Source organism: Catharus ustulatus, chromosome 4, assembly GCF_009819885.2.
Source record: "Catharus ustulatus isolate bCatUst1 chromosome 4, bCatUst1.pri.v2, whole genome shotgun sequence".
Taxonomy (NCBI): Eukaryota; Metazoa; Chordata; class Aves; order Passeriformes; family Turdidae; genus Catharus; species Catharus ustulatus.
Window position 1 is genome coordinate 29,968,134 of NC_046224.1, and position 26,237 is coordinate 29,994,370.

General features: G+C 37.9%; 1 protein-coding gene across 2 annotated transcripts in view; it reads right to left on the reverse strand.

Moving 5' to 3' along the window:
* Window positions 1-24,245, reverse strand: part of PNPLA8 (patatin like phospholipase domain containing 8) — a 37,421-nt gene extending 13,176 nt beyond the window's left edge. The window contains exons 1-8 of one of the 2 annotated variants that reach the window (XM_033057184.2): window positions 24,133-24,245; window positions 21,909-23,121; window positions 20,828-20,977; window positions 19,482-19,633; window positions 18,677-18,771; window positions 15,268-15,439; window positions 10,515-10,572; window positions 8,143-8,337 (exon numbers count right to left, since the gene is read on the reverse strand). In XM_033057184.2, the coding sequence (XP_032913075.1) occupies window positions 8,143-8,337; window positions 10,515-10,572; window positions 15,268-15,439; window positions 18,677-18,771; window positions 19,482-19,633; window positions 20,828-20,977; window positions 21,909-23,030 (1,944 nt within the window). In that variant the 5' untranslated portion in view covers window positions 23,031-23,121; window positions 24,133-24,245. Of the gene's footprint in view, window positions 1-8,142; window positions 8,338-10,514; window positions 10,573-15,267; window positions 15,440-18,676; window positions 18,772-19,481; window positions 19,634-20,827; window positions 20,978-21,908; window positions 23,122-23,802; window positions 24,087-24,132 lie in introns of those variants that run through there. The other variant, XM_033057185.2, reaches the window with a different exon arrangement.
* Window positions 24,246-26,237: the final 1,992 nt, after the last annotated feature.

The following is a 26,237-nucleotide window of genomic DNA, read 5'->3' on the forward strand; positions in this document are numbered from 1 at the left end:
AATCTAATAATGTTTGAAAGTTTACTGAGAAGCTTCCTTTTTTCCATACAGAATTTATCATTTCCCCCCCCTAAAAAATAGCAACACCATAATACAGTTGGCATAACCCTAAATGTCATGATCAATGCTTCCAAGAACTGTCAATACTATTGCTCCTATGTGCAAAACATTTAATAAAATATTTTACATTCATCAGAATGAATGCCTGACTGAGGTAGACTCCTAGGTGATTATCTTGAATTATTAACTCATCCTAGCAAGTCATTAATTCCCAGAAAATGACTAGTTGCTCTGAAGACATCACTGAATTTATGAGTTTATGTCAGATTTATAAGATGTACGCACAGAGGATGCATGCTAAATATTAGCAGACACCATAAAAGAAAGAATTATTTGGCAATAAAGTATATTGTCAGATATTTCATTAAAAACATAAGTTGTGCATGACAGATCTAATTACATTAATTCTGCAGCTAACAACACACATCACAAAAACAGTATGTATTTTAACCACGTTTCCCAAATGATGAATTGCCTGTAATATTACAAGCAAAGATCACAGTGTGTAAACAAGAAAAAAATGGGCCCATGGTTGAACCTACACCAATCCCTGACATAGACCTAACTCAGGTTCTCTTACAATAGCTGTGAAGCACAGGCAAACTTCAACAGTCCAGTAAAAAACCCCAAAACCAAACCAACCAAAAAAACCCTCCATCCCATGGGTTTGAATAAAACCCTTCCGTATTCAGATGTCACCAGGATACTCAAGTCTAGAAGTTTTGTCCTTGCTGACAACATTTAGTTTAGGAAGCATGTAAATACTCTATTTGCTATGGCAGAATATACTGAATTAAGAGGCAAGCTCTAGGATCTGCACAAAACAATTACTTTAATATAAAACCTCTACAAGTGAGCAAGGAATTCCAGATACAGATATACCCTAATCTTCGTGAAATGTGACCATGTTGCATTTTCAAAATTTCAAAATTCTTTAAATTTTATTTCCCAATATAACAATGGAAATATTTAGACATAATGCATTTTTATATCAGCACCTTGATCAATGTTACTGCTATTACTTATTGATATTAGTTTCCTAATTAATTGGTCTACATTTTACCTGCTAGTTTATGAATGTAGGTGGCTCATTATTGGATATATCACTTATAACTGCTACTTAAAACATGTTGGTCATTCATCTGTTCAAAACCATATAACAATCAATGCTGTAAGCCAACTCTACAGTCAACTTTCAAAACTAAATGTGTTACGGACTCCACTAATTTCTTATTATTTTTCATATTGCAATTTTGAACTAAAATTGGATTTCCAATTAAACCCCTTTATTTATAGAACTATGCAAGCTACTTAAATTTCTTAAGACAATTTTATTCTTTATATGTTGACTCAAACATTAGATTTAATTTCACTGCATCTGAAAGTATGTTTGCAGCTAAAGTATTTGATCTTCAAACAGACAAAATGTACAAGATAAAGTGAATTCATTATTGAAGATAATTGCTGTGAAGGGTTCAGGATTTGGATCTGAAGTACCCAGTGTCTAAATCCACAGCAGAGGCAGGTGGATGGGGATAAAGAACGGAGAGAAAATTCTGCACTTTCATAAGTTCCCTAAATTAAGAAGTACATGTCTAGATGACAAAATAAGAGTTGGTATCAGAACCACCACGAGAAAGCTCTGAATAGGCAACTATCACACAATGATTTAAGCCACTAACATATAAAGTTGCTGTTGGAAAGGCAAGTGTAGTTCTAATCGGTATCTTTTCCAGAAAAAGGAAACACATCATACTGTTAATATAACACATGGAATACTGCATTCCAGCCTGACCAAGTTAACTACTCTGAACTTTATTTCCAATTTAAAAGTGCTAATTTTGACTCTGGTATATCATTCAACGTTGCACAACGTATCTTGGGTTATGCCAAAACCACACTGAATAGTCCTGTTTCAAGAAAGATTACTCAAAATGCAGCAGGTGCAGCAGACCATTAGGACGACCAAGAGAACAGAGTCTGTTTTGCAAAACTGAGACAGACTGGCATATTTAGACTAAGAAAATAAAAAAAAAAAAAAAGAGATGAGTGTTTTTATATAAGCATCAGACACATTAAGCACCAGACCACTGTCTATCAAAATCAAGCTTTCCTTGAGGGAAGAGGCAAAAGTATATCAATAGAATCACTACATCCTTGGGCTTTTATTTGCAATGAATATCATAAGGTTATTTTCTTTGGAAATATAGCCCCACTAAAGTCAATATTGGACAAATACACAACCTAGGAAAATAAAAACTGTAGGCTATCAAGAACTGAAAATTTTTTCTTTTTTATCTAAGAAATGGTGGCTGCAACATCAGAACATGAATGCAGAACCTAGATTGTCTGTACAGAAATTACTGAATGGAGTTGGCTCACAATTTTCCACTCTACACAGCCTCCTCTGATTTTACAAGGTTTGTTTTATACCAAATATTAGCTGGTTAACAGTGTCAGTGAAGATACATGGACTCAGAAGTCTAAGCAAAAATATAGTCAAATGAAAACAGCTTATTTGAGAGCAAAGTTTTGTTTCTCCTTTTAAATAAGCATGCTGGAGATTACATTAGGACAACATCACTCTGAAACAATTGAGATAACAATTAGAATGCTTCCAAGTTAAATGCCAAAACAACAGACACTCTCAATTTCATTATACTAAGTAAATCTGCCAATAATACGTCACTTAGCAAGCCCCTGCAGGGAATCTTTCAAGCAGTCTGCTTTGCAAAATACTACTGGTACAGTAGCCACAGTAATGTCACAAAGGCTGGTAAACTGCATAGTGTGTGTCCACCTTCAGAGCTGTTATCCAAACCCATAGAATCCATAAGACAAAAAGAAACAGATATCCATGTAGCTTACACGTTCCAGTAAATTCCCTTTTCCTTAAACAGTAGGCAACACTGCCTTGAGGGCTGCAGGCAAATGTGTATGGCAACAAGTAAGAAACAAAGAAAGAGTTGTTTCTATCATTGTGAGAACAAGATACACCTATTAAACCGCAGCCTGCATAAGCTCTGGTGCATACTGATCACCGCGGCATATCCTAAGAATGAAAAGAACTTCAATGTGACCTATATTCTATGTCTTCTTAGAGTCTGGGAAGCACCCTTGAATCTAATTTTAAAAGCTACCACGTAAAACCAATTAGGGTAGGATGCACTAAGCCAATCACTTTTGAAGGCCTCTCCTGTGACAAGCTACAAAGATGAATTGGCTTTACAGATTTATTACCTAATAAAAGGAAAGGGAAAGTTTGAAAAATACATGGAAACCTCAAATTATCTTTTTCCAACAAATGTGTGACTTAAAATTTTAGTTATATCATACTGTTGTACTACACATATTTTTTATTTGTAGTTTGTATTGTCATCACACACCCTGTTACACCTGCATTATTAAAACTCCCCTAACAGACTAGGTGCTCTTTTAACTGCTTTTCTATCTGATCTTGCTCAAAGAAAACACATTTGAACAATATTATACATCAACATCAGCACTGTAATAAAGGGAACTGTAATACAACCATGGAATCATGGGAAGTTGTCAAGAAAAAGGTGATCAAGTCCTTTGAACTAAATTGGGTATATGTAATTTGAAAAAAATCCGTGACTTTGTTGAATTCACCACCATCACATACACAATCCCTGCTGCCCTTTGAATTAATCCTGTGGGAGGAATTTAGTTTTTACTGTAAAAGCTACTAAATGAAGTGTGCATAATGATTTTCTTACATTTTAAATTGCTATTTTAATTTATTTAATTAATAATTTCCTCAGCATACTTTACTGTCTACTGAAGTAACATTACCAAGTACCTCAAATGTTTTTCATGGTACAGGGGGAGAAAAAAAAGGAAAAAAGAAAAAGAATACATACAAGAAATAACACATCAGTGTGGGAAGTAGAGGGGAAAAAAGTCACTGGCTGTAGCAGGACTGGGAAGACGTCTTCAGTACTTCAAAAATACATTTTAAAATAAAGGAACTGACATGTGGCAATACAGCTTCTATCATGTAACATCATGACTTGGTCTCCCTTAACTTGCAGGGTTCCTGGAGAAGCATGTTACAGGGATTAAATCCCTTTGAATGTTAATGTGTTCCTCTTTTGAACCACAAAGAATATTAATCCTACTCCCCTCATCTACCAACAGCTGCACTGTTTTTTCCTACTTGACAGAGTAGAACCAGATAGCATGGCATGATTGACCTGAATGTAAATATTGCTGTTTGTAACAACTGATGGCTTTTTGCAGAAATTTAACAAAATAAGTCATCAGCTCACTTGCAGCACAAATAAGTGTTCAGGCACCTAGAAACCTCTTTCTAAATAATGACATCAGAAAAATTGTAAAACAAATTTATTACATCATTAAAAAATGAACACACTTTACTTTGAGAGTGCCCAGTGCTGAAGTGAAAGGGCATGTGTGTGTGTACAAAAATACACATGCATCTATTACTCTACAATTATAAAAAAGTGAGTCAAAGCCAACAGATCTGTTCAGCCATGACTCCACCATAGACATCTAGAGTCATACATAAAAACTTTTAAGAATTAATCTCAACCCTACATGTAACTCTCATTCAGCTACTTCATAGAGTTTGTGAAAGGACTCTGATTCCTACAAAAGCTAGGTAACATAAGACATGAAAATGCAGGATGACCCTAAAAAAATCCACTAAATTTCCATTATCGAAATAAATATTTTTACACATTTGAAGAGTCTTCAGTCAGATGAACTTGCCAGAGTGTCTCTCTTTCAGATTTAAATGCACAACTGACAGATAAGCTAACACGGAGCCTGGTTTCTGTAATTCTTAGAGAGTCCCAAACGTCAAAGCTAAGAAACAAATATTGTACTTAGTATTCTGAATTTTCACATACATTTTGGATACCTCTATTCTCGGAATTGTTTATAAACATCAACACTTCAGAAGCTGGTTACATATAAACTAGTGAGAAACTAGCACAATTAATGTTCAGAAAACAGATTATGGTGATTGATGGAAGTTCCCAAGCAAGAAAATATTCTTAAAATACCATCTTTCTGACCTGATATTAAAATTTTGAAGCCTTCGGCATAAAATATTATCTACACTTAATGCACGTTGTGCTGATACTTTTTTCAAAAATCATAATACCATCAAAAACATCTAACAACGTTATGCTTCATTTATTCATATAGTTCAAAAGCAGTTCAATCTGTTAGTGTACACACAGAAAAGAGAAAGAATTTCCATACACACTACATATATACTACTGGTCAAGGAACTTAAAATTACACTTGTAGTGCATTTTCAGAATAAAGATGCTTAAAAAGAATCTACTATTCCCAAATTTATGATAAGAACTGTAAGAACAAAAAGTTACCAATACTAACATATTTCAGTAAGAAAGTTATTTTAAGAAAGAATATGACTGCATTTATGATTTTATCTATTTTTAAATGCATTTATTCATATATATTTCTTTCAATTCACGTTGGCTATTTCAGCAGAGATAAAAATCTTTAATATTGTGCATTTTCCAACGAGATACCATTAACTCTCAGGAAAATAAGGGTAACAGTCTGCTGCATGTACAGAGGTGTACCCCAGGTTAAACCAAGGCAATTCAAGATTGCTTCAGAGTGTTCAATGGATTTATAATCTCTGCTAGCAAGTTGCATGAAGATAATTACGGAGCATTTGCCATCTAGTAACTTGTTACCTGGACATCCAAGTACCCCTCCACACAAACCAGATAATTATGGAAGTAAGAGATGTGGTAAGAAAAGTATAATCTGGGGAAACAAAAGACACATCAGACACGAAAGGTGGTTTCTGTAAGAATTCAAGTGTTTAAACATTCCTGGCTGGGGAGAAGTGATACTTTTCAGATTATATGAAAAAGTTTGAATCCAAAAATTTAGTATCTACTATTGCAGTTCTATGCAATAAACTGTTTCAGTACTCAGAACATATTTAGTTCTTTATGGCTGACAAAGCTGAATTGCATCCTAAGCCCTTGCTTTCTAGTAATTATAATAATATCAAATAGCAAAGAATGCTGAAGTTGGGAAACTGGTTTTGTAAGAACAGATGGAAGAGTTTTGTCCAAAGACTGGAATAAGGAAAAAATAAAGTAGACTTCATTCCAGTCCCATGTGTCTGAAAATACTGGATCTGATGTCTATTTACACTAATTATACATTTGCTAATCTGGTAAACTGGATTTAAAAGTGAACATAGATGAAACAAGTACCAGCCTTACTGCATTTCACACAAGTCTGGCAATTCAGAAACTATGGCTAAGACAAAGAATTGTGTAAAGCACTGTGTGGAAATTATAAAATCATGTTTCATGTAAAAGAACAGATCAATTTTACAGTATTTCAATTCAGGGAAAGAGGGGGTGGAAAGGTGAGAAGAGAAAGAAAACTTCTTCACATAGATTAACACTGACCCATCCAATCACTTAAGGAGTAGTTTGGAACAGCTCCCAAGGCTAAAGCAGCTCCCTTCCCTGTTTTGCTTGTCCAGATGGAAGATGAACACATTTCAGGATTTCAAGCAGCGCATTGGCTTGGAATCTGATGTGTTACTCCATTTTTAGGTTTAAAAACCTCTCAAAACTTATTTGCTTATTTCAGATAGTAGTTGATTAAAATGTTTTGAGGATAACAAGATGCACCATATTGGGAAGGTTGTGGGGGGCAGTCAGATAAGGGATGTGGGGGCAGGGAGGGAAGAATGTCCTAAATAAAAAGGAGAAATAATACAATGAAACAAATTTCAGAATCTCTTGAACCTGATCCTACACAGGTGGCCTTCCCCTTCACTCCTTAATTTCTATGGAGGTTTTAGGTAGCTGAATTTGAATTATTTCATCACCTTATAAATGTTGAAACAAAACATGGAAATATGCTGTCATTTTTCAGATGAAATCATAGCTGTTTGTTTGCACCAATGCTTCTTTTGACCACCTCTTAATCTAAAGAATTTTTCTCTATTTCATCTTATTTATCTGTTAGCCTTTAAATTTCAGTACTACTCAAGCACATTGCAATGCTAAGGATATTACACAGACTTCTAAAGGACACCATCAGAAATTCTGTATGTGATCCAAATATAACTTATTACTCAAAATACACTACTTTCTTTCCAGTATTTGAGGCTAACGACATAATATGAATTAATACGACAGAAATGTAACAGATGCTTTCATTAAACTTAAGTGATTCAATCCTATGCTCTCTTTGTTGAAGGTCACCGTTCGCAGTCTTTTCTGCCATAGATCTTCATCAGGTATTTATTAAAATAAATACTGATAGTTTTACATTAGTATGCATTGCAATAAGTAATCTTTGAAAACCTGAAGAACTGCAAAATAATACAGGGGCACTGGAGGACTAAAATCCCATGGTTAAAAAACTACTAAAGAAGTTAATTTGCTTTGTTCTTTACTTATCAGGGTCACCAAGAGAGGCTGTAATATAATAAAATAGTGTTCACTGTTGATAGGAGACACTGCTTTATCCTCAAGGGAATTTCTTTTGCAGTTGTCCTCTGAGTTTAATCTTACTGCTGTGGCATCTCTTACTCTTCTTACTAGCCCAGAACCAGGGTAAAGCTGAATAACCTATCGATAGAAATAATTAAAAAGCAGACCAGAAACTGAATTGTGCATTAATAAAAAGTATGCTGAAGTGTATAACCTGTTTTTTTCACATTTTCCAACGTTTTTAGATTCTTAAGTTACACCACCTATTTAGTGAAATAATGGTCAGTGAAATACCAGTTGCAAGTTGGAAGTCAGAGGCAATTTACAACTCATATAAGGTTTCCTTCCAGGCAGAGAAGAAAGCAACAGCAGAAGAGCTTAGGTTTGTATTGAGCAGACTAAGATTTTTAAGCCTTTCTAGTTCTGTAAGGGCTATAGAAGCTAAAAATATCCTTTCTTACCCCATCTGTCGTAGATTTCCTTTATGCTACCAACTTACTTGCTTAGTTTTAATTAAGAGATTCAGATCATGTTTTTTCTCAGGTGCGAAACTGGAAAATATTTACTCAAGGAGAAGATTTCAACTTACCTGATGAAGATCACCACCCAAAACATATTCCTGGAAGTAACCTGGTGCAGCAGATGACGCTCTAATTGCTTGCCACAGCTTATAGTGACACCCTCCAATATAATGGGACTTAACACCAGGAAGGTGGTTGTAGTTTCTAAACACAAATGCTTTCAGTGGTGTTCCTCTGTTTACAATGGTGCTTACTGCAGCTACCTAGTAAATGAGGAGGAATGAAATTATTTATATATGATGATAATAACCATAATATGAGAATGAAAGCTTCCCACCATATGAAATTCAATTTATACATTAATGCACCTCTGTAATTCTTACTAGGTTCATTATTTATTTACATTTTTATAATGTCTATCTAAATTTTAAAAAGGGGAAGTAAAACACAAACAAGAGACCCAAATCCCTAAAGAAAATGCTATGTTCAACCTGTAACTAATTGTTTCCACTGGTTATTCTGTTTCTAGGAATATCTATGATATTTAAACAAAACGCTGGTGTCAACTCTATGATTTTAAAATACTTTTCCTTTTGAAATAGTATTTAATTCTCAAAAGTCTGTAACGAGCAATACAACAATGCCATTAAATACGTATGTCAGAACTGTCAATCAATTTCTTTCTCCAGGAAAATGATTACTTAATATTGCAACTGGAGTTAAAGAATTGTAATAAGACTCTCTTCCTGCACAAGAATCAAACGTGTCTTTTACATTTTTTTCGTAAGGATACTGAAATGTCATTGACAGAAATCACATATATTCTTCCAACTGAAAAGCCAAAATGGTATTTCCATTGAAAAAAACCCCAACTATGACAACAAAAATAATGTGTCTTACAGACCTAGTCACAAGAGAGAAGTACATGTAGATATGGGTGAGTGTTATAATGTGCAAGACCTCTAGAGGTGATGAAGCCAGCCTGGCAGGCACTGTCAGAACAACACTCTTTAGCCAAGGGGGTGTTCAATTTTTTTTTTTTTTTTTTTTTTTTTTAAGTCTTGTTTACTGCTTTACAGCGTAGGGTGTTTTCATGCAATGTTACACAACAGTAAAGCTGATGCTGTGACATCACTGTATGCATTTTCACTCTTCATCTACTTAATTTAAATAATCTTATTCAATGTAAATTCATCCTAATAGAAAACAAAAGTATAACTTCCACATTACAATGTAAAAGCAAAACTGCTTTATATGCACACCATCATTTGATGGAGGAAAAGTTTCCTGTTTTTCTCAAAATGAGGGTTTAGTTCTAAGTACTACCAGAAGCAGTAAGAAAAGTAACTGGAGAAAAATTAATAGAAAATTTATTAAAAGGATGCTTTCATTTTTGGCAATACCCACATACACTCCATGATGCAGTCTAAGTTGTAAAGTGCTCAGCACCTTCTGGAAAAACTCATCTTGCCATGAATTTAACAGCAGCAGAGCACAGAACTGTTATGATTTTGATGTGCCTTGTAAAGAGTGCCACCACTGACAGCACTATAAAGCGATTACTGGGAACAGTTAGTTTCAACTCTATTTATATTCACATTTTATTACTGAAGAACATGGAAGGAAGCCAAAGATCCTGGTTCAAAGATAACTTTCAAGTCAACATAGCTTCTCTCTCAGAAATCAACATACCACACCAGCCTTTTCATGTCCTTGTTTTAGACATGGACTAGGAATGCAGTCAGTAAGGCACACGTTTCTATGTTTAGAGAAATGTGAATATCTTCCATTTAACAGTAAAGCATTGAATATAGTGCTATGACACCAAAACACCTGTTAATTACAGATTGTTCTGAAATGTATCCTATTATATTTCTCTTCTTTCTTCACACCCTATCCTTCACCAAAAATAAAATACCCATGCTTTCTCATCTTTCATTCTCATGCTGCTGTATATAACGCCCCTCCTATATCTTGGTGCCTTTTCTATCACACAGGAAGAGAAGAGATATTGAGGCCCAAGAATGTGACTGGAGAAAACCAGGTACTCCAAACAAAGTGGGAAGAAACTCTGCCCTCTTGTAACACAGATCACAACTGACACGACAGAATCTCCACCACAAGAATTCTTACATGAAAAAAACAAGCTTTGCAGAACCTCAAACTGCTGACCCAGTATTTTTTGGCTTACAAGTTTTTTAACATCTCTGCATATATTCCAACTAAAAGTAATAAAAATATCAGAAATTGCTGCTGAAATTAAAAAACCTAATTAAATTGTGTCCTTCAAAAGCATGGTTTATCACATATGGAAGCCTGAAGAGCACTTCAACACTTATGCTGTCTATCCAATATTCTTTTGGGTATAGAATTTACTCAGAACTCTTAAATGTACTTGTGAAATATACAATTAGTATTTACCTTAGAAAACTGTACTTACCTTTGGGCATTTGGACTTTCTTGCAGTTTCAATCATAAGATTTGAGCCCATTTTTTCTCTATAAGAAAGTGTAAAAAATTGAAAACGCTCCATCAGTTTAGCATGAACAAGACATACACTTTTATCATCCTCATTTCTGACACCTTTGCATTTAAAAGAAGCAATGTCTGTATTTCATTTTAACAATCAGATTTCTACAATTGGCTTCAATGGACCAACATTTTAAACCATCTAGTCTGTTCAAAATAAGTCTGAAGAGTTACTATAGAGGTCTTGATTCAAGTTACTGAGTTCACATACTTAATAAATCATTAGGATTACTCAATTACATAGTTAGACAAAATATTTTCCTACATTTAGGAATAAAAAACCAACATCCTTATTTAGCGGTTCTACTGTAGTGAAAAATCACTACAGAAACAATTACAGAAACAAAAGCTACAGAGAGAAAGATGGTATTCCAAATGTTTTAGAAGAAAGTTAAAACATCTGCATTTAGTATTCTGTAACAGTAATCCAATATGAATGTACCATTCCTTTTTTGAGGAACTATTTTTTTACATAAATGCCTTTTTATAAATCACACTAATGGTCAGCATTGTAATTTCTCACTATATCAGGGTCAGTATTTCTGTTGCTAACTAGAAAATAGCCCTGCTGCACAGTAGAGGAAACTGAAGCAAACTACCATACTAGCCAGTAATCTCAGCTCACCATTTATTTCAACTCTGATTTGCTTACAATAAAGGTATTAAACTCCTACGGAGTGGGTGGTCACCCAGTGATTCTTTTAAATCAGCAAGCTTTCTTCCTCCCTAGAACACAGCCCACCCAAACATTGCTGGTGCATCTGCCTTATTCTACAACGATGGATTTCCATACTGCCACACTTTTTAAGTAAAGATATTCCATGTGCTGTTGTTATGAGATCATCCATCAGCTTGCACCCATGACAGGAGGGCGCAGTGTTTCCACTGTTAAAAACACCTTTTTTATCAACCTACTCAGGTCAGAAGATAAAAGAAGCTTTAAAGACTATCATAGCAGCAGTCCTCCATGCAGACAGTAGACTGTATGTGCAATTAGGACAATTTGTTGTTCTTCTAGTGGATATTTCTGCTTGAAGGATGTCTGCACATATGCCCTTGACAGGGAGGGAGGAAGAGAGACAGATTTCAATCCTATGATGGAAAACTTCTGCTGACACAATTCTTGTACCAGTAGCACTGTTTCATTTTTGCATTGATTCTAGTCTCAGAATCACCAGCCAGAAGGGGAAGAGTGACATCTGCACTCACTAACTGATTACAGGAGACGAAGGCACACAGAACGATGAAGTAGGAATAAAAGAAGTGAGACTGACAGCAGTGAGATATCAAAGACATCTACTGATTTGCATCACTTTCATCTACTTCTGAAATGTCTGTATTAGGTGTTTTTTCCCAAACCCTGAACGTAAAGATTAAAAAAATGCATAAGCAATATCTCTGCTTAATTAAGGGAACCATCAAACTGAATAACTATCTCATCACATCCTGTTTTTTATGAAGGCCAGAAACTGATATTCCAGAGTAGGTACAAGAAAGAAACCCTTTAAACTACTGTGCAACTTCAGATGTTACAGTCTAATAAGAAAAGTTTAATATCACCTCCACATTTATTTTAGTTCTATTGCTAGCATTAACACTGTAATTGCATATTAAATAAATGTATTTGTCTCACTGTTAAATTTTCTTTTATGAAGTCACAGGAGAAGTAATTCCAGTTTTTTGACATACTGTTTTAAAAATAGTCTTCTAATTTTAATTTTATTGAATAGCCCACTGTTATCAAAGAAAAGAAGAAATTGCTAATTCTCAAGACGCCTTACTATCTCAAATAACTTGTCTGCTTTTGTTAATGATAAAGACTCCTAATGTGTGTTGTCTTTAGGTCACTGGCTACTTTTTCCCCAATCTTGCAACAGAAATATTCTCTAAAATGGGGAAATCAGGACTGTAAATAATATTTTAAATGAAACTGCATTGTAAATTAATAAAATGGTATGACAGTATTTTCTGTATTTTCAATCCCAGCTGTCACACACTGAATCATTTTGTTTGACCACAAGCATACAGATGTTTCATTAAACTGTCCATGACAACATCCAAATCACTTTAGATATTAAAGTTACTTTAAATCCTGTAAGCATTATTACTTTACACATAATTTCTTTTGCCATCCTATTTTTCCATTTATCTACTTTGTTTGTGTCTGTCTGTGACCTATGTGCTCTAGACATGACCTACTTAAACAATGAGTCTCTTTCACAAACATTGCTCTTTCATTGCTTCAAGTCACTAGTATTGCAACACTTATTTCAATAATCTTATGAAGAACATATTGCCAACCATATGCTGGAAGAAGCATTCTAATGACCTGCAGCACTGATGCAAATACTCTGGAGAAAGGGCACTCAATGCAAAAGGCAAAATTCTAACTTTTACCCTCTTCTAACAACACCACTAGTGCCAGGAAACTATGACATCTTTACAAAACCTATAGAAAAAACTTTTATATCATGTGCTGGTATGGAATATGCTGCCCATCTAGTCACTAGAGAGCAGTGTCAATTTATATTTCACTCTGCAAAACAAATACTGAAGTATTATTACTTGTGTTCCCAAACACATGCATTATCCATTTTCCTACCTAAACAAAACATGTAATTTTTATCCTATGCTCCATACAGTGACTGATTGCTTCTCAAGACTATAAATTCCCAACATGAGATTTTAGCTAGCTTGTGGAAACCCCCTAGCTGCTCACCAAATTTTTCCAGTGATTTCTTAAGAGAGCATGCAAGAAGAAATTTGTAGATGTCAACAACAGTCAAAAGAAAACAGACGTTGGAACTATAAGCCAGGTTGTTACAAAAGCAATTCAATACAGCATTACATACACTGGTGTGTTGTAAGTAAAATCTTCGGCATAATGTAAATGATTAAAACTGGTCCTCCAATTGCAACTTGAGAAATACATAGGAGGAGTTAAAACAGACATATACAGAACACATGAAATCAATTCCCTAAAGTATTCTGAATAAAATGCCAGTTAAACAAATTAGTTGTCTTTCCTGAAATCCAATTTATAATACACCCCATGAAAGCATGGAACATTAGCCTGATGAAACATCAACTTAAATATTTTCAGAAATAATACCTTCGGACAGAAAATACCACCACTGATATTATGGTAGGACTAAACATGTATTACATGTATGCACATTGTCAATAGATTGTTCTATTTCAAGCAAGGCTGACAAGTCACCATTTAAACTACAAAAAGACATACAGCTCAAGTAATGCTTTTAAATTCAAAGCAAAACATAAAGCAGTTTCCCCATGCTATTACAATGTTAGACTTGACCTTCAAAATTGCTGTAAAGAGATACATATAACCTTACAATTCCCTTCTTAGCTCCAGGCCCCCACACCAAAGGGAAGCCTCTAGGAATCCCTTCAGCAAAATGTACAGGTACAGCATCTCCCTTCAACACTGCAGGTCACCAAGAAGTCATTTGTTCACCAGCACATCTAATTGTTAATTTACTCTATGGATAATATATTAATTGTCTGCTTTTGTGTATTGCACAGGAGTTCTTTACCTCCCTCATGTGCTACATGTAGCTGCAGAAAAAACCCAGTATTTCAATTAAAGGCATGTAAAATATTTTCACATGAGTTTATTGTGATTTTCACAAGAATTCTTTTAATTAGGTGGTGAAGGTAATGAGGGAAGACACAGAAAAAAATCTAAGTTCCAAAAAACCCCTTTGTATATCTGAGAAGAAAAGATCATTCTATTGACAAATGCATTTACTTATGAAAATTTGCAAGAGGACAAGAGAAGAAGTGCTCAGAAGCGTCTCTCTCCACTTCAAAGAGGTAAGATGCTTAAAATTCAGACAACACTGGTATTCCCACTATTATGTCATAAAAACTATTTAATCCCATAAAACACAGTAATCACATTCCCAAAGGAACTTGTTATTACTTATCAGAAGGGATCTTTTACCATTTTACATTTTCTCAGAAAAAGACTGTTTCAATTCTTTCAGCAGCAGGGTCAACTTATGCTGACTGGGAAACTATGACATTAGTTTGCTAAAAATTATAAACAATTGAACTATCAATACAAATATAGATGAATAAAACTAAGAAATAAAACCTGTAATATAATAACTCTTTCTAGTGCCTTTTCCTGAATAGCCATCAATGCATGTGAATACACTCCACAGGCAGCTCTGACACTGCAGATACATTTTCATTGCAACCTTTACAGCTCATTTCCCTTTCAAAGAAAGTGGCAATGGACAAAGCCCTCCAATATAGTACCAAGCATTAAAAATCCCTACTACAGCACATTATTTCATTTCTCACCAATGTCCTTTAAGAAAAAAGGCACAGCAGGTGGTTAATAAAATTTGTAGCAAATCTGCAATGAGTCAGATCAAGCAGAGCTGGCAAGCATACGGGAATATAATCAGAAATCAGTGCAGTAAAGCTTACTTTATTCCCCATAAATGTAAATCATTACATTAAAAGCTTTCAACAGTTTGGTAAATATGAAAACAACTATTTCAAAAGAATGAGAGTATATGTTAATCCTTTCTAGCTGTTTTAAGAATCTGCACACCAGTGAAGCAACAAAAAAAACCAAACGCACTCAGACATTGCACTAATTATTTTTCACCTGATCATCTTTTACTTACTTGAGCATTTTTTCCCATATATCACTGTCATAAAACGCATGGTTCCAGCCCATTTTGACTGTTCCAACAATGACATTCTGCTTAAAAACATCTGATCCTAACTTATGGTACAGTTCTTCACAATCATCCAGTGGGATATGGAACAATCCCAACATAAAAGCCAATATAGCTCCTGAAAAACAACAAATGTTTTGCAATGTAAAATGTATCCTGGAGCAAGATTGCAAAGATGGATTACCAGTTAACATAGTTCATTAGTTAACAGAGTATTGTCTTGAAACAGCAAGACCAGTTGACATCTGTATCACTAAATAACAAGTATATGGCAGAAAGCAAACGAAATCTACTACTTTGCATGGAAAGAGAAATTAGTAAGAGAAATCTTTGTTATGGTATTAAAAATTTATTTGGAGCATTATTTGTTACCATGCAAACTCTTAAGTCAGTAGAGACATATTCTAGGAAAATTCTGTAAAAATAAAGGAGATTTCAGTAGCTTGGATTACATTTGGATGCAACCATTTATAATTAGTTTCATACCTGCTGCCATCTAGTGTGTGCCTAACAAAAATTATGACCTACCCTTGTAGGAACAAAATAACAGTATTCAAAAAGCATTGCTGCTAAATACCTTTAAAAGGACTGTGGAAAAATACAATTAATGCATTACTACAATTCTTAGATAAATTAAACCAAAAGGATCACACATGATCTTTAAATACAGCTGTGCCATACTATGAGAACATTTAATTAAGCACTAGGAATAATTAGGACACATTATTTTTTCAATCTGGAAACAAATGCCATAGGCTTGAATAAAATTATTTTTAAAAGGTGTCAATTCTTGAAATACAGTAAGAATATAATGCATGTGCACAAAAAGCTAAATGCAGGAAGTTACAGATGGCTTTAAAGGAAACATGCCTTCCAAGCCTTTTTTAACTTTCACCATGCCCACCACTGCTATAGCTGAACATTAGAGGATTGATGGTCTCAGTTTCTCAGAAGGTAGCAGACATGCTTAAGGCAACCTGGGCCTACTTGACACAAACTTTCATCAAGAGAAATTTTCTCAATTGCCTGCATTCAAGGCAGAATCAACACTGTACCAGCAGAGAAACACCATTTTTCAGAGTCATGCAAATCCTCAGCCACATTCTCTTCCTCTAAACTCTGCAGCACCAGTTCTACAATATCATACATTTTCTATTTTGGTGAGTAGATTCAAAGTATGCAGAGCCTTTTACAGCAACATTGCACTGATCTTCCTCTGTGACCACTCATATTTACACCCTCTGACCCCCAGTGAAGAGAACCACACAGAAGATGACTACAAAGACAGTGATGCTGAATTCACAGCAAGGGCATTTCTAAACTTCAAAGACAAAACAGCTGAACAATAGTAAGGAATACAAAAGCTGCAGCAGAAAAGTGTAGTGCACAAGAGGCATCCTTCCTATCCTTTAATCCACCACTGTTGTAAATGAGTGACTATTGGCATTTGTACTGTCAATACAAACAGAACTGCCAGCAGTGCTGGCAGACACGCACAACCTCTCCCAGCCATGTCTCATCATTTATTATTGCAAACTGGACAACTGCAGACAAAAGCTTAATTGTGCAAACAAAATTTAAAAGAATATGCTAAGTACTTACTAGCAGTCATAATTCCCAAAACTTGAGGAAGAACTAAAAACAAAGTTAATTCTAGCGACAGTAGTGCGAGTAAATGAAGAACACGAGGCCTCTCTGTCCAAGGTAAAACACCTTTATTATCATTTAAGACACCACTGGAGAAGTATTTTGTAGGGAAACCATCTTCCAAAGAAACAACCACTTACTGCTAAACTAACAAAGGATTTATTTGGAAGACTATTAAAAATGTAAAGCAAGGAACTATATTGTGCCTACAAACAAATTCTGTCTAGGAGACCTAAACTGTCTCCTCCACAATTTGGAGTCTATTAAGCAAATCTCTTGAAAGACACTTTATCTATTCATGGTGATCTGTGTTTAATATAATTTCTGAATTAAACTGTATAGTAAAAAATTCGAAGATTGTGGGTTTATAAAGGAAACTGAGCTAGCAAACCACAGCATACCTCCCATGTTGGAAAACATAATTGTGCTGCTACTGGTCTAACAATTTCTGAAGGAGATTACTGTCTTTAAGGGAGAAACACGCTTTGGAGCTTCCCACTTTCTAGGGAGGAGTAACTTATCACTGAGTCACAAGTGTAATTAAGTCTGGGTGGGACCTGCAGACATCATCTAGTCCAACCTCCTGTTCCAACAGGTGTAATTAGAATAGGTTACTCGGGACTTGTACAGACAAATTTTGCGTATCTCCACGGACAGAGATTACAAAGCCTGTAAAGGCAGTATATTTCAGTGTGACTATCCCTGCAAGAAAAACATGTTCCCATACCTAATTTTAACTTCTCATACTCCAACTTGTCTGCTAGCTTTTCTCCTATCACTGTGCATCTTCAAAATTATTCTAGATCCATCTTTTTTTTATTTTTCCATTAGCTGAACCAGGATAAAGGCATACCCTTAGCCTTCTCTTCTCAACGCCAAATAAACTCAGTTTTCGCACTCTCTCCTTTACATGTCATGAGCTCCAGTCCTCTGATTTCTGGCAGACTTGGCTTGCTGCCAGACTCACCCATTATGTACAAAAATATACCCAAATATTAGGGGTTTATAGAGGAGCCCATGACAAGGCATTTGTGGCCAGAGACCCCTAAATTGTTGGGTATGTTCTTGTCCATGCAAGCCAATGGGATCAGCCTTCTTTGCTCTAGAGTACAGGATGATTTAAGTCCAATTTGCTCCAGACAACACCAGGTCCTTTTCTGCAAAACTGCTTTCTAGGTTGCCAGCCCACCTCAGATGGAGGGCTCTGCATCTGGCTTTACTGAAGCTGCCAAGCCATTTCTCCACCCTGTACAGACCAATATGAACAGAGGGCATCACAGCACTGACCACTTCCTCTAATTAAGATCATTCAAGATCTTGCCACAGGCACATTCTGTCCTGGCAGGTAATTAAGAAAGATGAAACATTGCTGTTAACTTAATCAAGGAAACACAACTGACCCAGTATCAATTCCTGAGGGATATTACCTCAGTAGTCTGTAAAGCTCCATAAATATCTAAGATAACTGTTTCTGTGTGCAAATTGAAGACTTCATGTAAACTGAAAAATGGACAAATCAGTTTGAAGCCAGAAGTTTATCATGAACTGCCCAAAGTTCTTACTCAGAAGCAAAAACAAAGATTCTAGAAATCACAACTGCACTCTTCCAGCTTACACTCTAAGTCAGAAACTGCAAAATCTGTATTTATTCTCAGATGTTCTTTTACTATATTGATAGAAAAACTCCAACTTGTGGTTTAATAATTACCTGTGCTTACGCCACAGATGTAGTCAAAAAGTTGATGAACCGGCTTTCCAGTTAATTCTTCTAGTTTCCGTAAAGTCTGAAGTGCAACTAAACCCCTGAAACACAAAATTCCCCTTCACTTACAATGGTAGTCTTATCTTACACAGCGCTAATCATTTTTCAATCACCTTTGCTTCATTATAACTAATTATAATTGAATAACTGCAACAGCAAGAATCCAGAATATTTCAGGAAATAAAAGAGCAGCAGAACACAGTTAAAATAGAATGATCAATACTAAATATGAATGACATACTCAGGCATACCAAAAATAGTATTCAACAGCTACAACCGTATTGTTTTATAGTAAAGACTTGGGGGGTGATCAACTTTTTGGATGTAGACTAAGGATAGATTTTAGCTGCATGCCCCCTACACAGCACTGAAATTTTGGTCTTACAAGGCTATATATTGCCACCTGGGGCACAGTATTCTCCAGTGTGGGGTTTGCTTAGCTGCAATTCAATGTATCCAAAGACCATTAGATTTGTGTTTCTCTAGCAGGAAACAGTATCTGGCATGCAGTGGTGTGAACTCTGTTGCAATAGAGTGAGGTAACTGTATATGGCAATATGAGCACCAAAACAAACACCATTCAAGCAGAAATGCATACAAAAAGAATACCCATCCCTTAGATAGTCAAATGTAACAGAATTGTAACTCATAAATTGCCTCTCTGAGCATTTATTTATCAAAGAGAGACTGACATTTTATTTCTAGTTACACTACGAAAAGATTACAAGAACGAAAACCCCAGAAGTTTTACCTTGTTCCTCCTCCATCAATGCTGAGGATTCGAATTCCCCAGCCTTTCACAGGGTCTGTATATCCAATCAGAGCTAAAGTTTCTCTAACAGCAGCCTGAAGACTTTCATCATTAGTCTGTCTCAGTCGCAATAGGCATGGGATTAATTTTTCCTATTGATAAGTACAAGGATATTTTATTCTAACCATATGTTTAAACCAAGAGAACACGTTCTTAATTTTACTAGTGTGGCATTAAAGTAGAAGCAATATCCTAGTTAAACTTGAAAGAAAACTTTAAATCTGTATTTACCCATGTGTTTCTCTTAACAAGGGAAAGAAAGAATGTCAATATTACGCTGCACACACCTCATTGTTATAGCAACTACCTATGAGAACTAAACAACCAAGATGATATGAACATATTTTGAATAGCTAGGAAAGCCACATTTAACAGTTTAGTTTTATTGACTTAGTATCACATCAGCCAAGTGTAGACTTGAGTATAAAGTACACCAAGTACAGGTAAAACCCCAGATTTGCTTAGTAAGTACTACACTGCTTCAAAACAAGAAATTACTTCTAAGTACACTAATATCAAAACAAAATTTAGAATCCTTTCTCACTCAGAGTATTTTTATAATGTACCTCACCACAAAGATATATAACATTACAATCAAAATGGGAGTAGTGAGTATACTCTTCCATAATAAAGAATTCACATATATTTATTGAATGCCTGACCTGTACCCTGCCCAGATGATTCATCTGGCCTACACTCTGTTCCTGGCTACTTTTCCAGGAATTCTACAATCTGTGCCACAGGTTTGTCACACCTCATGGAAAAAAGCACAAGGTTGACAAATGCTGTGATTTAGCTGGTACTCCTAGAATACTCGACCACCCACCTCCTGCCCACTAAATCCAGGGAGGGAAACAAGTAGGACTAAATTACGTGAACTTATTTGATGGTTCTCTTCCCATCTCTCTTCAAAGAAAGCATGTAAACAAGCATAGTAAGTACTGCCCATGTACAGATCAACTGTACAGCACATTCCCATCTGGCCAACTGCCACAGAGTACACAGTGTGCGACCTTCGTCTACCACTGGAAAAAGCTATACTACCTATCCACATGACCATGCCGTATGCTTCTAAATTAAGCACTGCAATCTTAAAAGCCTTTACCTAAACTCCCAGTAGTTTGCATACGAATCTGCTCGAACCACCTAAAAAGAGACATTCAAACTGTAATCTTTGCAACTAGGAAATATGACTAGTCCACAAAAGCATAGAAGGAAGTTTTATGATATTCTCTATCACTCATTTGTCAAATTGTTTTTTATCTAAGCATAAGAACTATGTGCACCTTAATTGCAACTCCTCTGCTCTCTGGAAATTCTAGAAGATGATAGGTCAGCTCTTCAACCCTGTTGATGCAGACTCTTTGATCAGAGGATCTCCGTAGGGCTTGAACTAAAGCTCGGGTCCTGTTATCAATACTCACTCTTGCAATGATCTAAAGAAGACAAACAGACAACATAAAACTACTCTAAGAAATGTGTACAATTTGTCAAGACTAATTTCAACATGTTATTTTAAGATTTCTCAGAAGCAACGAACTGCATGCTGTACTAGAGATCTCCTACAGGTTCCAAGTAAGCACTGCTTAAATTGCCAACAAAAACATTTTGATTCTTTATTTAGTACAAAACTAAATAAAATTTACAGCAATAATACACCAAACAAACATGTCAGTATGTATTCAGATGGATTTCAGGGCAGCTGTCTGCTATGTAAACCATTAACAAACCATGAACTGTAAAATTACCAGAACTACAAAAAAACAGCACAACTAGATCTGTCTGTTATTATGGACTCTATGCACATATGAACTAAATATATTTACCTACAACACATACACACAAAGGTACATGTATATATATATACACACCTCTTATATATAAACTTACACAAACATACCTATACTTACATGAAACATTTAATGCTTATACGCAAATGTAACGATACCTACCTTTAAGTACACATATGTATTTGTAAGTTTTCATATAGTATGCATATATAAAATCTATATAGTTATAGATATGTAAAATCGATATAGTTTTACATATGTACTTATTTATCAAAGTACACAGAAAGAATGCCACCACAGTTTGGGTTGGAAGAGGCTTTAAAGATCATCTAGTTCCAACCTCCCTGCTGTGGGCAGGAACACCACATATACACTTATACGGAAGTAGAAGTACTTATATATAAAAGTAGAAGTATGTGTACGTAGGTATGCAAGCACATACACAGGTATATACTTATTTATACAAGTAAATGTGTGTATCTATGCTTACACCCAGGTATATACACTAGTGTAGCATATATATACACTTTTATAAAATATACATAAATACATAAATTAACACAAAACAATGACTTGCCTTTTCTCTCTGAAGAGACAGATGCTTTTCTCTCTCTTCTGCAGTCCTGGCCTCTTTTGCTTTGTCCTCATCACTTTTCTCAGGAACTTCTTGTTCTTGCTGTTTACTCTTTTCTGGTGGAACAACTCTTGTATCAGATCTTAACTTTGGAACTAACCCACCAATATAGCTGTCTACAAAAGCTTGTACACTGTTACTGGGATATGAAAGAAAGTTTGCAATACTTTTTTTAGTGGAAACTGGGAGAGAAGTATTTGTCTTTTCTGTACCCAAGGTCTTTGCTTCAGGAGCTAAAGTGCCTGCTGATTCCACTCTCTTTTCTTCACTTGTTACAGTATTTGCTGATGAATCAAGCTTATTCCTCTCTTCACTTTCAGAGTCCTGCAATAAAGCATTCCTTTTTCTTCCTTTTTCCATAACGGAATTATTAAAGTAAGAGTTGATGTGATCAGCTACAAAGTTGTAAGTCTCTCCAAAATTTGTAGAAAAGTAGCTTATATGAAAAAGGTGGTTTTTACCAGATGCAGAAACTTCTGGAGTATCTTGATAAGCACCACTTGAACTCACTAACACAGATTCCAAGTTTTCACTTGCACAAGTGGATTTCTTCACAGCTGGGTCTCCGTTGCAATCATCCCGAGTTCTGACATCTGTAACTTGTTTATCATTTTCTAGATTTGTGCTGATGTTATTTGCATCTGCACTACTTTTATTTGCTTTACCCAACGTACCTGAGTGGGACTTTAATCGAGCTATCCGTGCCACCAGTTCACTGTGAGTGCCAGACACTGCCTTTGAAACAGATTCTATAGTATTCTTAATTCGTGACATGCGAATGCTCACCCTTGTAAGTCCTTTAGAAGAAGAAATTAAAAGTTTGGAAACTCTGTAGTATAAAAACTCATGGCTATAAATGTACTTGTTATACCAAAATGTTCTGCTTCTGGCCCACTTACACCAAGGCTCACTTGTATGAAAAACTCTCAGGTGTGCAGCATGATTTATCCTCCAGTAGGATTTAGGTCTACAGAAACACAGGTATTTGTTTCTCTGTTTCCACCAAAGACTTTTTGGGTTAATCAAAAAGAATAAATAAGTGTCCAAGGATAAATGAACTGTCATCACTTATAAATAATTGCACCTTTTCTATGTTGCTTTCTACTTCATTCCAAAAAATATATGTCAATAAATAAGTCCCGTAATGTAGTGTTGTCTGAAAAAGAAAAAACAAAAACCAACAATGGAAATCTCAAACCAGCAACAAGTTATAATAAAGTCACAGAATTGTTTAAAAAAGATGAAGCTTATGTATCCTTTTAGAAAAGACAGATAAACATTCAAATCAAATCATCTCATGGGAATATCTACTGCTCAGGACATTTGGAAGCTCACACCAACATTTCACCACATTACTCCTTAAAGGCCAGTTTAACCTCATCTTGAGCAATATGTGGCACTTCTCTGAAGGACTTAGTAAGGTACAGAAAATTGATTGCTGTTTCTTCAGGAAATCATCTTGCGTAGACACAATGTTTCAAATGTCATCAGATTACCATCCCTTAGCATAATTCCTCACAGGGGAGAAGTGACACCAATACTTTGAGCAAAGTTCAACGAAACGCGCCCATCCTAAAAGCCATGGGCAGTATATAATCCTTACTCTGCAAAGAAAGGTGCATCTGGTGGAGGAGCGTTTTACACAGCACATCAGAGTTGTGCTGATACCCCAGGCACAAATCCATTATTTGCCGAAAAAGCAATCCCAGGCTTCTCCAGAGCCTGCGACAAACATCGAGAAGGGCTGCCACAAGGCACGCAGGCCAACTCCTGCACAGAGCGACTTCACAGTGAGAGCAGAGGCGACACCACCGCCGGCAGCGCCATCGTTACTTACAGTCCCCTCTGCCTACGCTGTGCCTGTCCCGCCGGGTGACCGCCGCAAGCCGGGCCTCGGGCCCCACGGCCGGGCCAGTCTATATAGGCACGGGGGCAGGCGCGGGCGCTGTTCCTGCCTTGCGCCATTTCCCAGAAACGTTGCCGAGAGCGGCGGCGTAAACAAGCACCGAGTCCGGGCCCCGCTGTCCCCGGCCCACCGCCCGTTACGCCAGCGAGCCCCGCGTGCCCGGCACGCGCTCATCGCGTTCCCCCCGTCCTCATACTGCCCCACGACCGGTGGAGATGCGGCGCAGCCCGGTGACGACACGGCCCGTCCTGGCGGCGGTACCTGCTGGACAGTCGCTCCCGCCTCCCCCCTCTCCCCAGGCCGCCGCCGTGCGCCAGGCAGGGGCCGCGCCCTCACGAGCGGTGCTGCCCCGGCGGAGCGGGCGGGAGGCGGCGGGGCCCGGCACGACAACACCCGCGGCGCGCGGCCGCCGTACTGCGCCTGCGCCCGCCCCGCGCGCCGGAAACAGCTGGGGCGCTCGCCAGCGTCCCACGGGCCGCCGCGGGGCGGGGGGAGCTCGTGGGGGGTGACGCGAGACGGCTCGCGCGGCGGGGGCGGGCGGCGCGAGGTCAGGGCCGGGGCTGCTGCGCCTGCGCGCGCACCGGGGCGGGGAGGGGCGGGCGGCGACGTGCGGGGCGGCACGCGGGAGGGCGGGGCGGCACGCGGGAGGGCGGGGCGGCACGCGGGAGGGCGGGGCGGCACGCGGGGGGGCGGGGCGGTGCCGCCTCCGCCCGGTGAGCGCTCCCGGACCGCCGAGGGCGGGGGCTTGGAAAGATTGTCCGGCACCAACTTCTCGCCCACTGCACCGCGCCACACCTCACCACGCTGCCTGGCTTAGAGCACTGCCAGGGTCGGGGTATCCGCATGCCTAGGCAACCTGTTCTGGTGCCTTATCACCCTTGCAATAAATAATTTATTTCTAATATCTAACCTAAATTTCCTGTCTTTCAATCTGTGTCCATTACTCACTGTCCTGTCACTACAGTTCCTGTCCTCTCTGGCTTCTATGTCGGTCCCTTTCGGGTACTGGAAGGTGCTTTGAGGTCCCCACCCAACCTTCTCCATGCCGAGCAGCCCTGGTTTGCTCAGCCTGTCTTTGTAGGAGAGGTGCTCTGGTTCCCTCACCAGCTCCATGGCCCTCCTCTGGGCTTGCTCTGAAAGGTCCATGTCCTTCGTATGTTGAGAACCCCAGAGCTGGATGCAGCACTCCCGGTGGGGTCTCAGCAGAGTAGAGGAGCAGAATGCCCTCCCTTTGTGCTGCTGCCCACGCTGGTTTTGGTGCAGCCCAGGTCATGTCTGGCTTTCGGGTGGGGCACAGTGGAGCAGGTTGTGCCCCATGCTGCTGGCAGCACTGGGCTCTTGAGCCACACCCTGTGGAGTCACCGGGAGTGAGGGGCTGGGAAGAGGAGAAGGGTCCCTACCCAGTCTCTGTAGCTCCTCAGTGCAGGTGCCTCGGGAATATGCTCTCTCCCATCTTCTTAATACTTAGAGAACGATGACAGACATGTTTTTCATGGGTTCAACACAGTTAGGGGCACCTTGGTCTTCCCCAGCCAGACTTCAGAGCAACAGCAGGCCCTGAGATTCCTGCCTGTGTGGCCTGTCTGAAACAGTTTTAATGAAGTTGCCAAAACCTCAGGTGACAATGGCAAGAGAGGATGACTGCACCGTGTACTCAGGTGGAAAAATGGAAGCCTTACCCTGAGGGTTAGGAGGGCTGCATCACACTTACAGTTTCAGATCTCAGTTGACTGCTTCTGTTCTTCCTCACAAATAAAGAAGTAAAATTAATTTTTTTCCCTTGTGTTTTATTTCCCAAAGGAAAATGTATACTCCTTACATATTGTATTTTTATAATATATTTTCATAAATTGATGAAGTTACATTCTCCACATGTCCCATAGTAGGGCATCCCTATCTGGATGCCAGATCAAAGTCACTCTGTCACTCCCTTCCTCAACTAGTCAGGGGAGCGAAAATCGAACAAAGGTCTTGTGAACTGAGATAAGGACAGAGAGAGATCACTCACCATTTACCACCATGGGCAGAACAGACTCGGCTTGGGGAAATTACTTGAATTTATTACCAATCGAATCAGAGTAGGGTAATGAGAAATAAAACCAAGTCTTAGAACTTTCCTCCCACCCCTCCCTTCTTTCCAGGCTCAACTTCACTCCCAAGTTCTCTTCCTTCTCCCCATACAGCGGAGCAGGAGGACAAGGAATGGGACCTGCAGTCAGTTCAACACATACTGTCTCTGCCACCCCATCCAGGTTTCCCATGGGGTCATAACTTCCTTCAGGCACCTGCCTGTTCTGGCATGCGGTCTGCCAGGACCTGCAGGGGGTTCTCTGCTCCAACACCTGGAACACTTCCTCCCCTTCCTA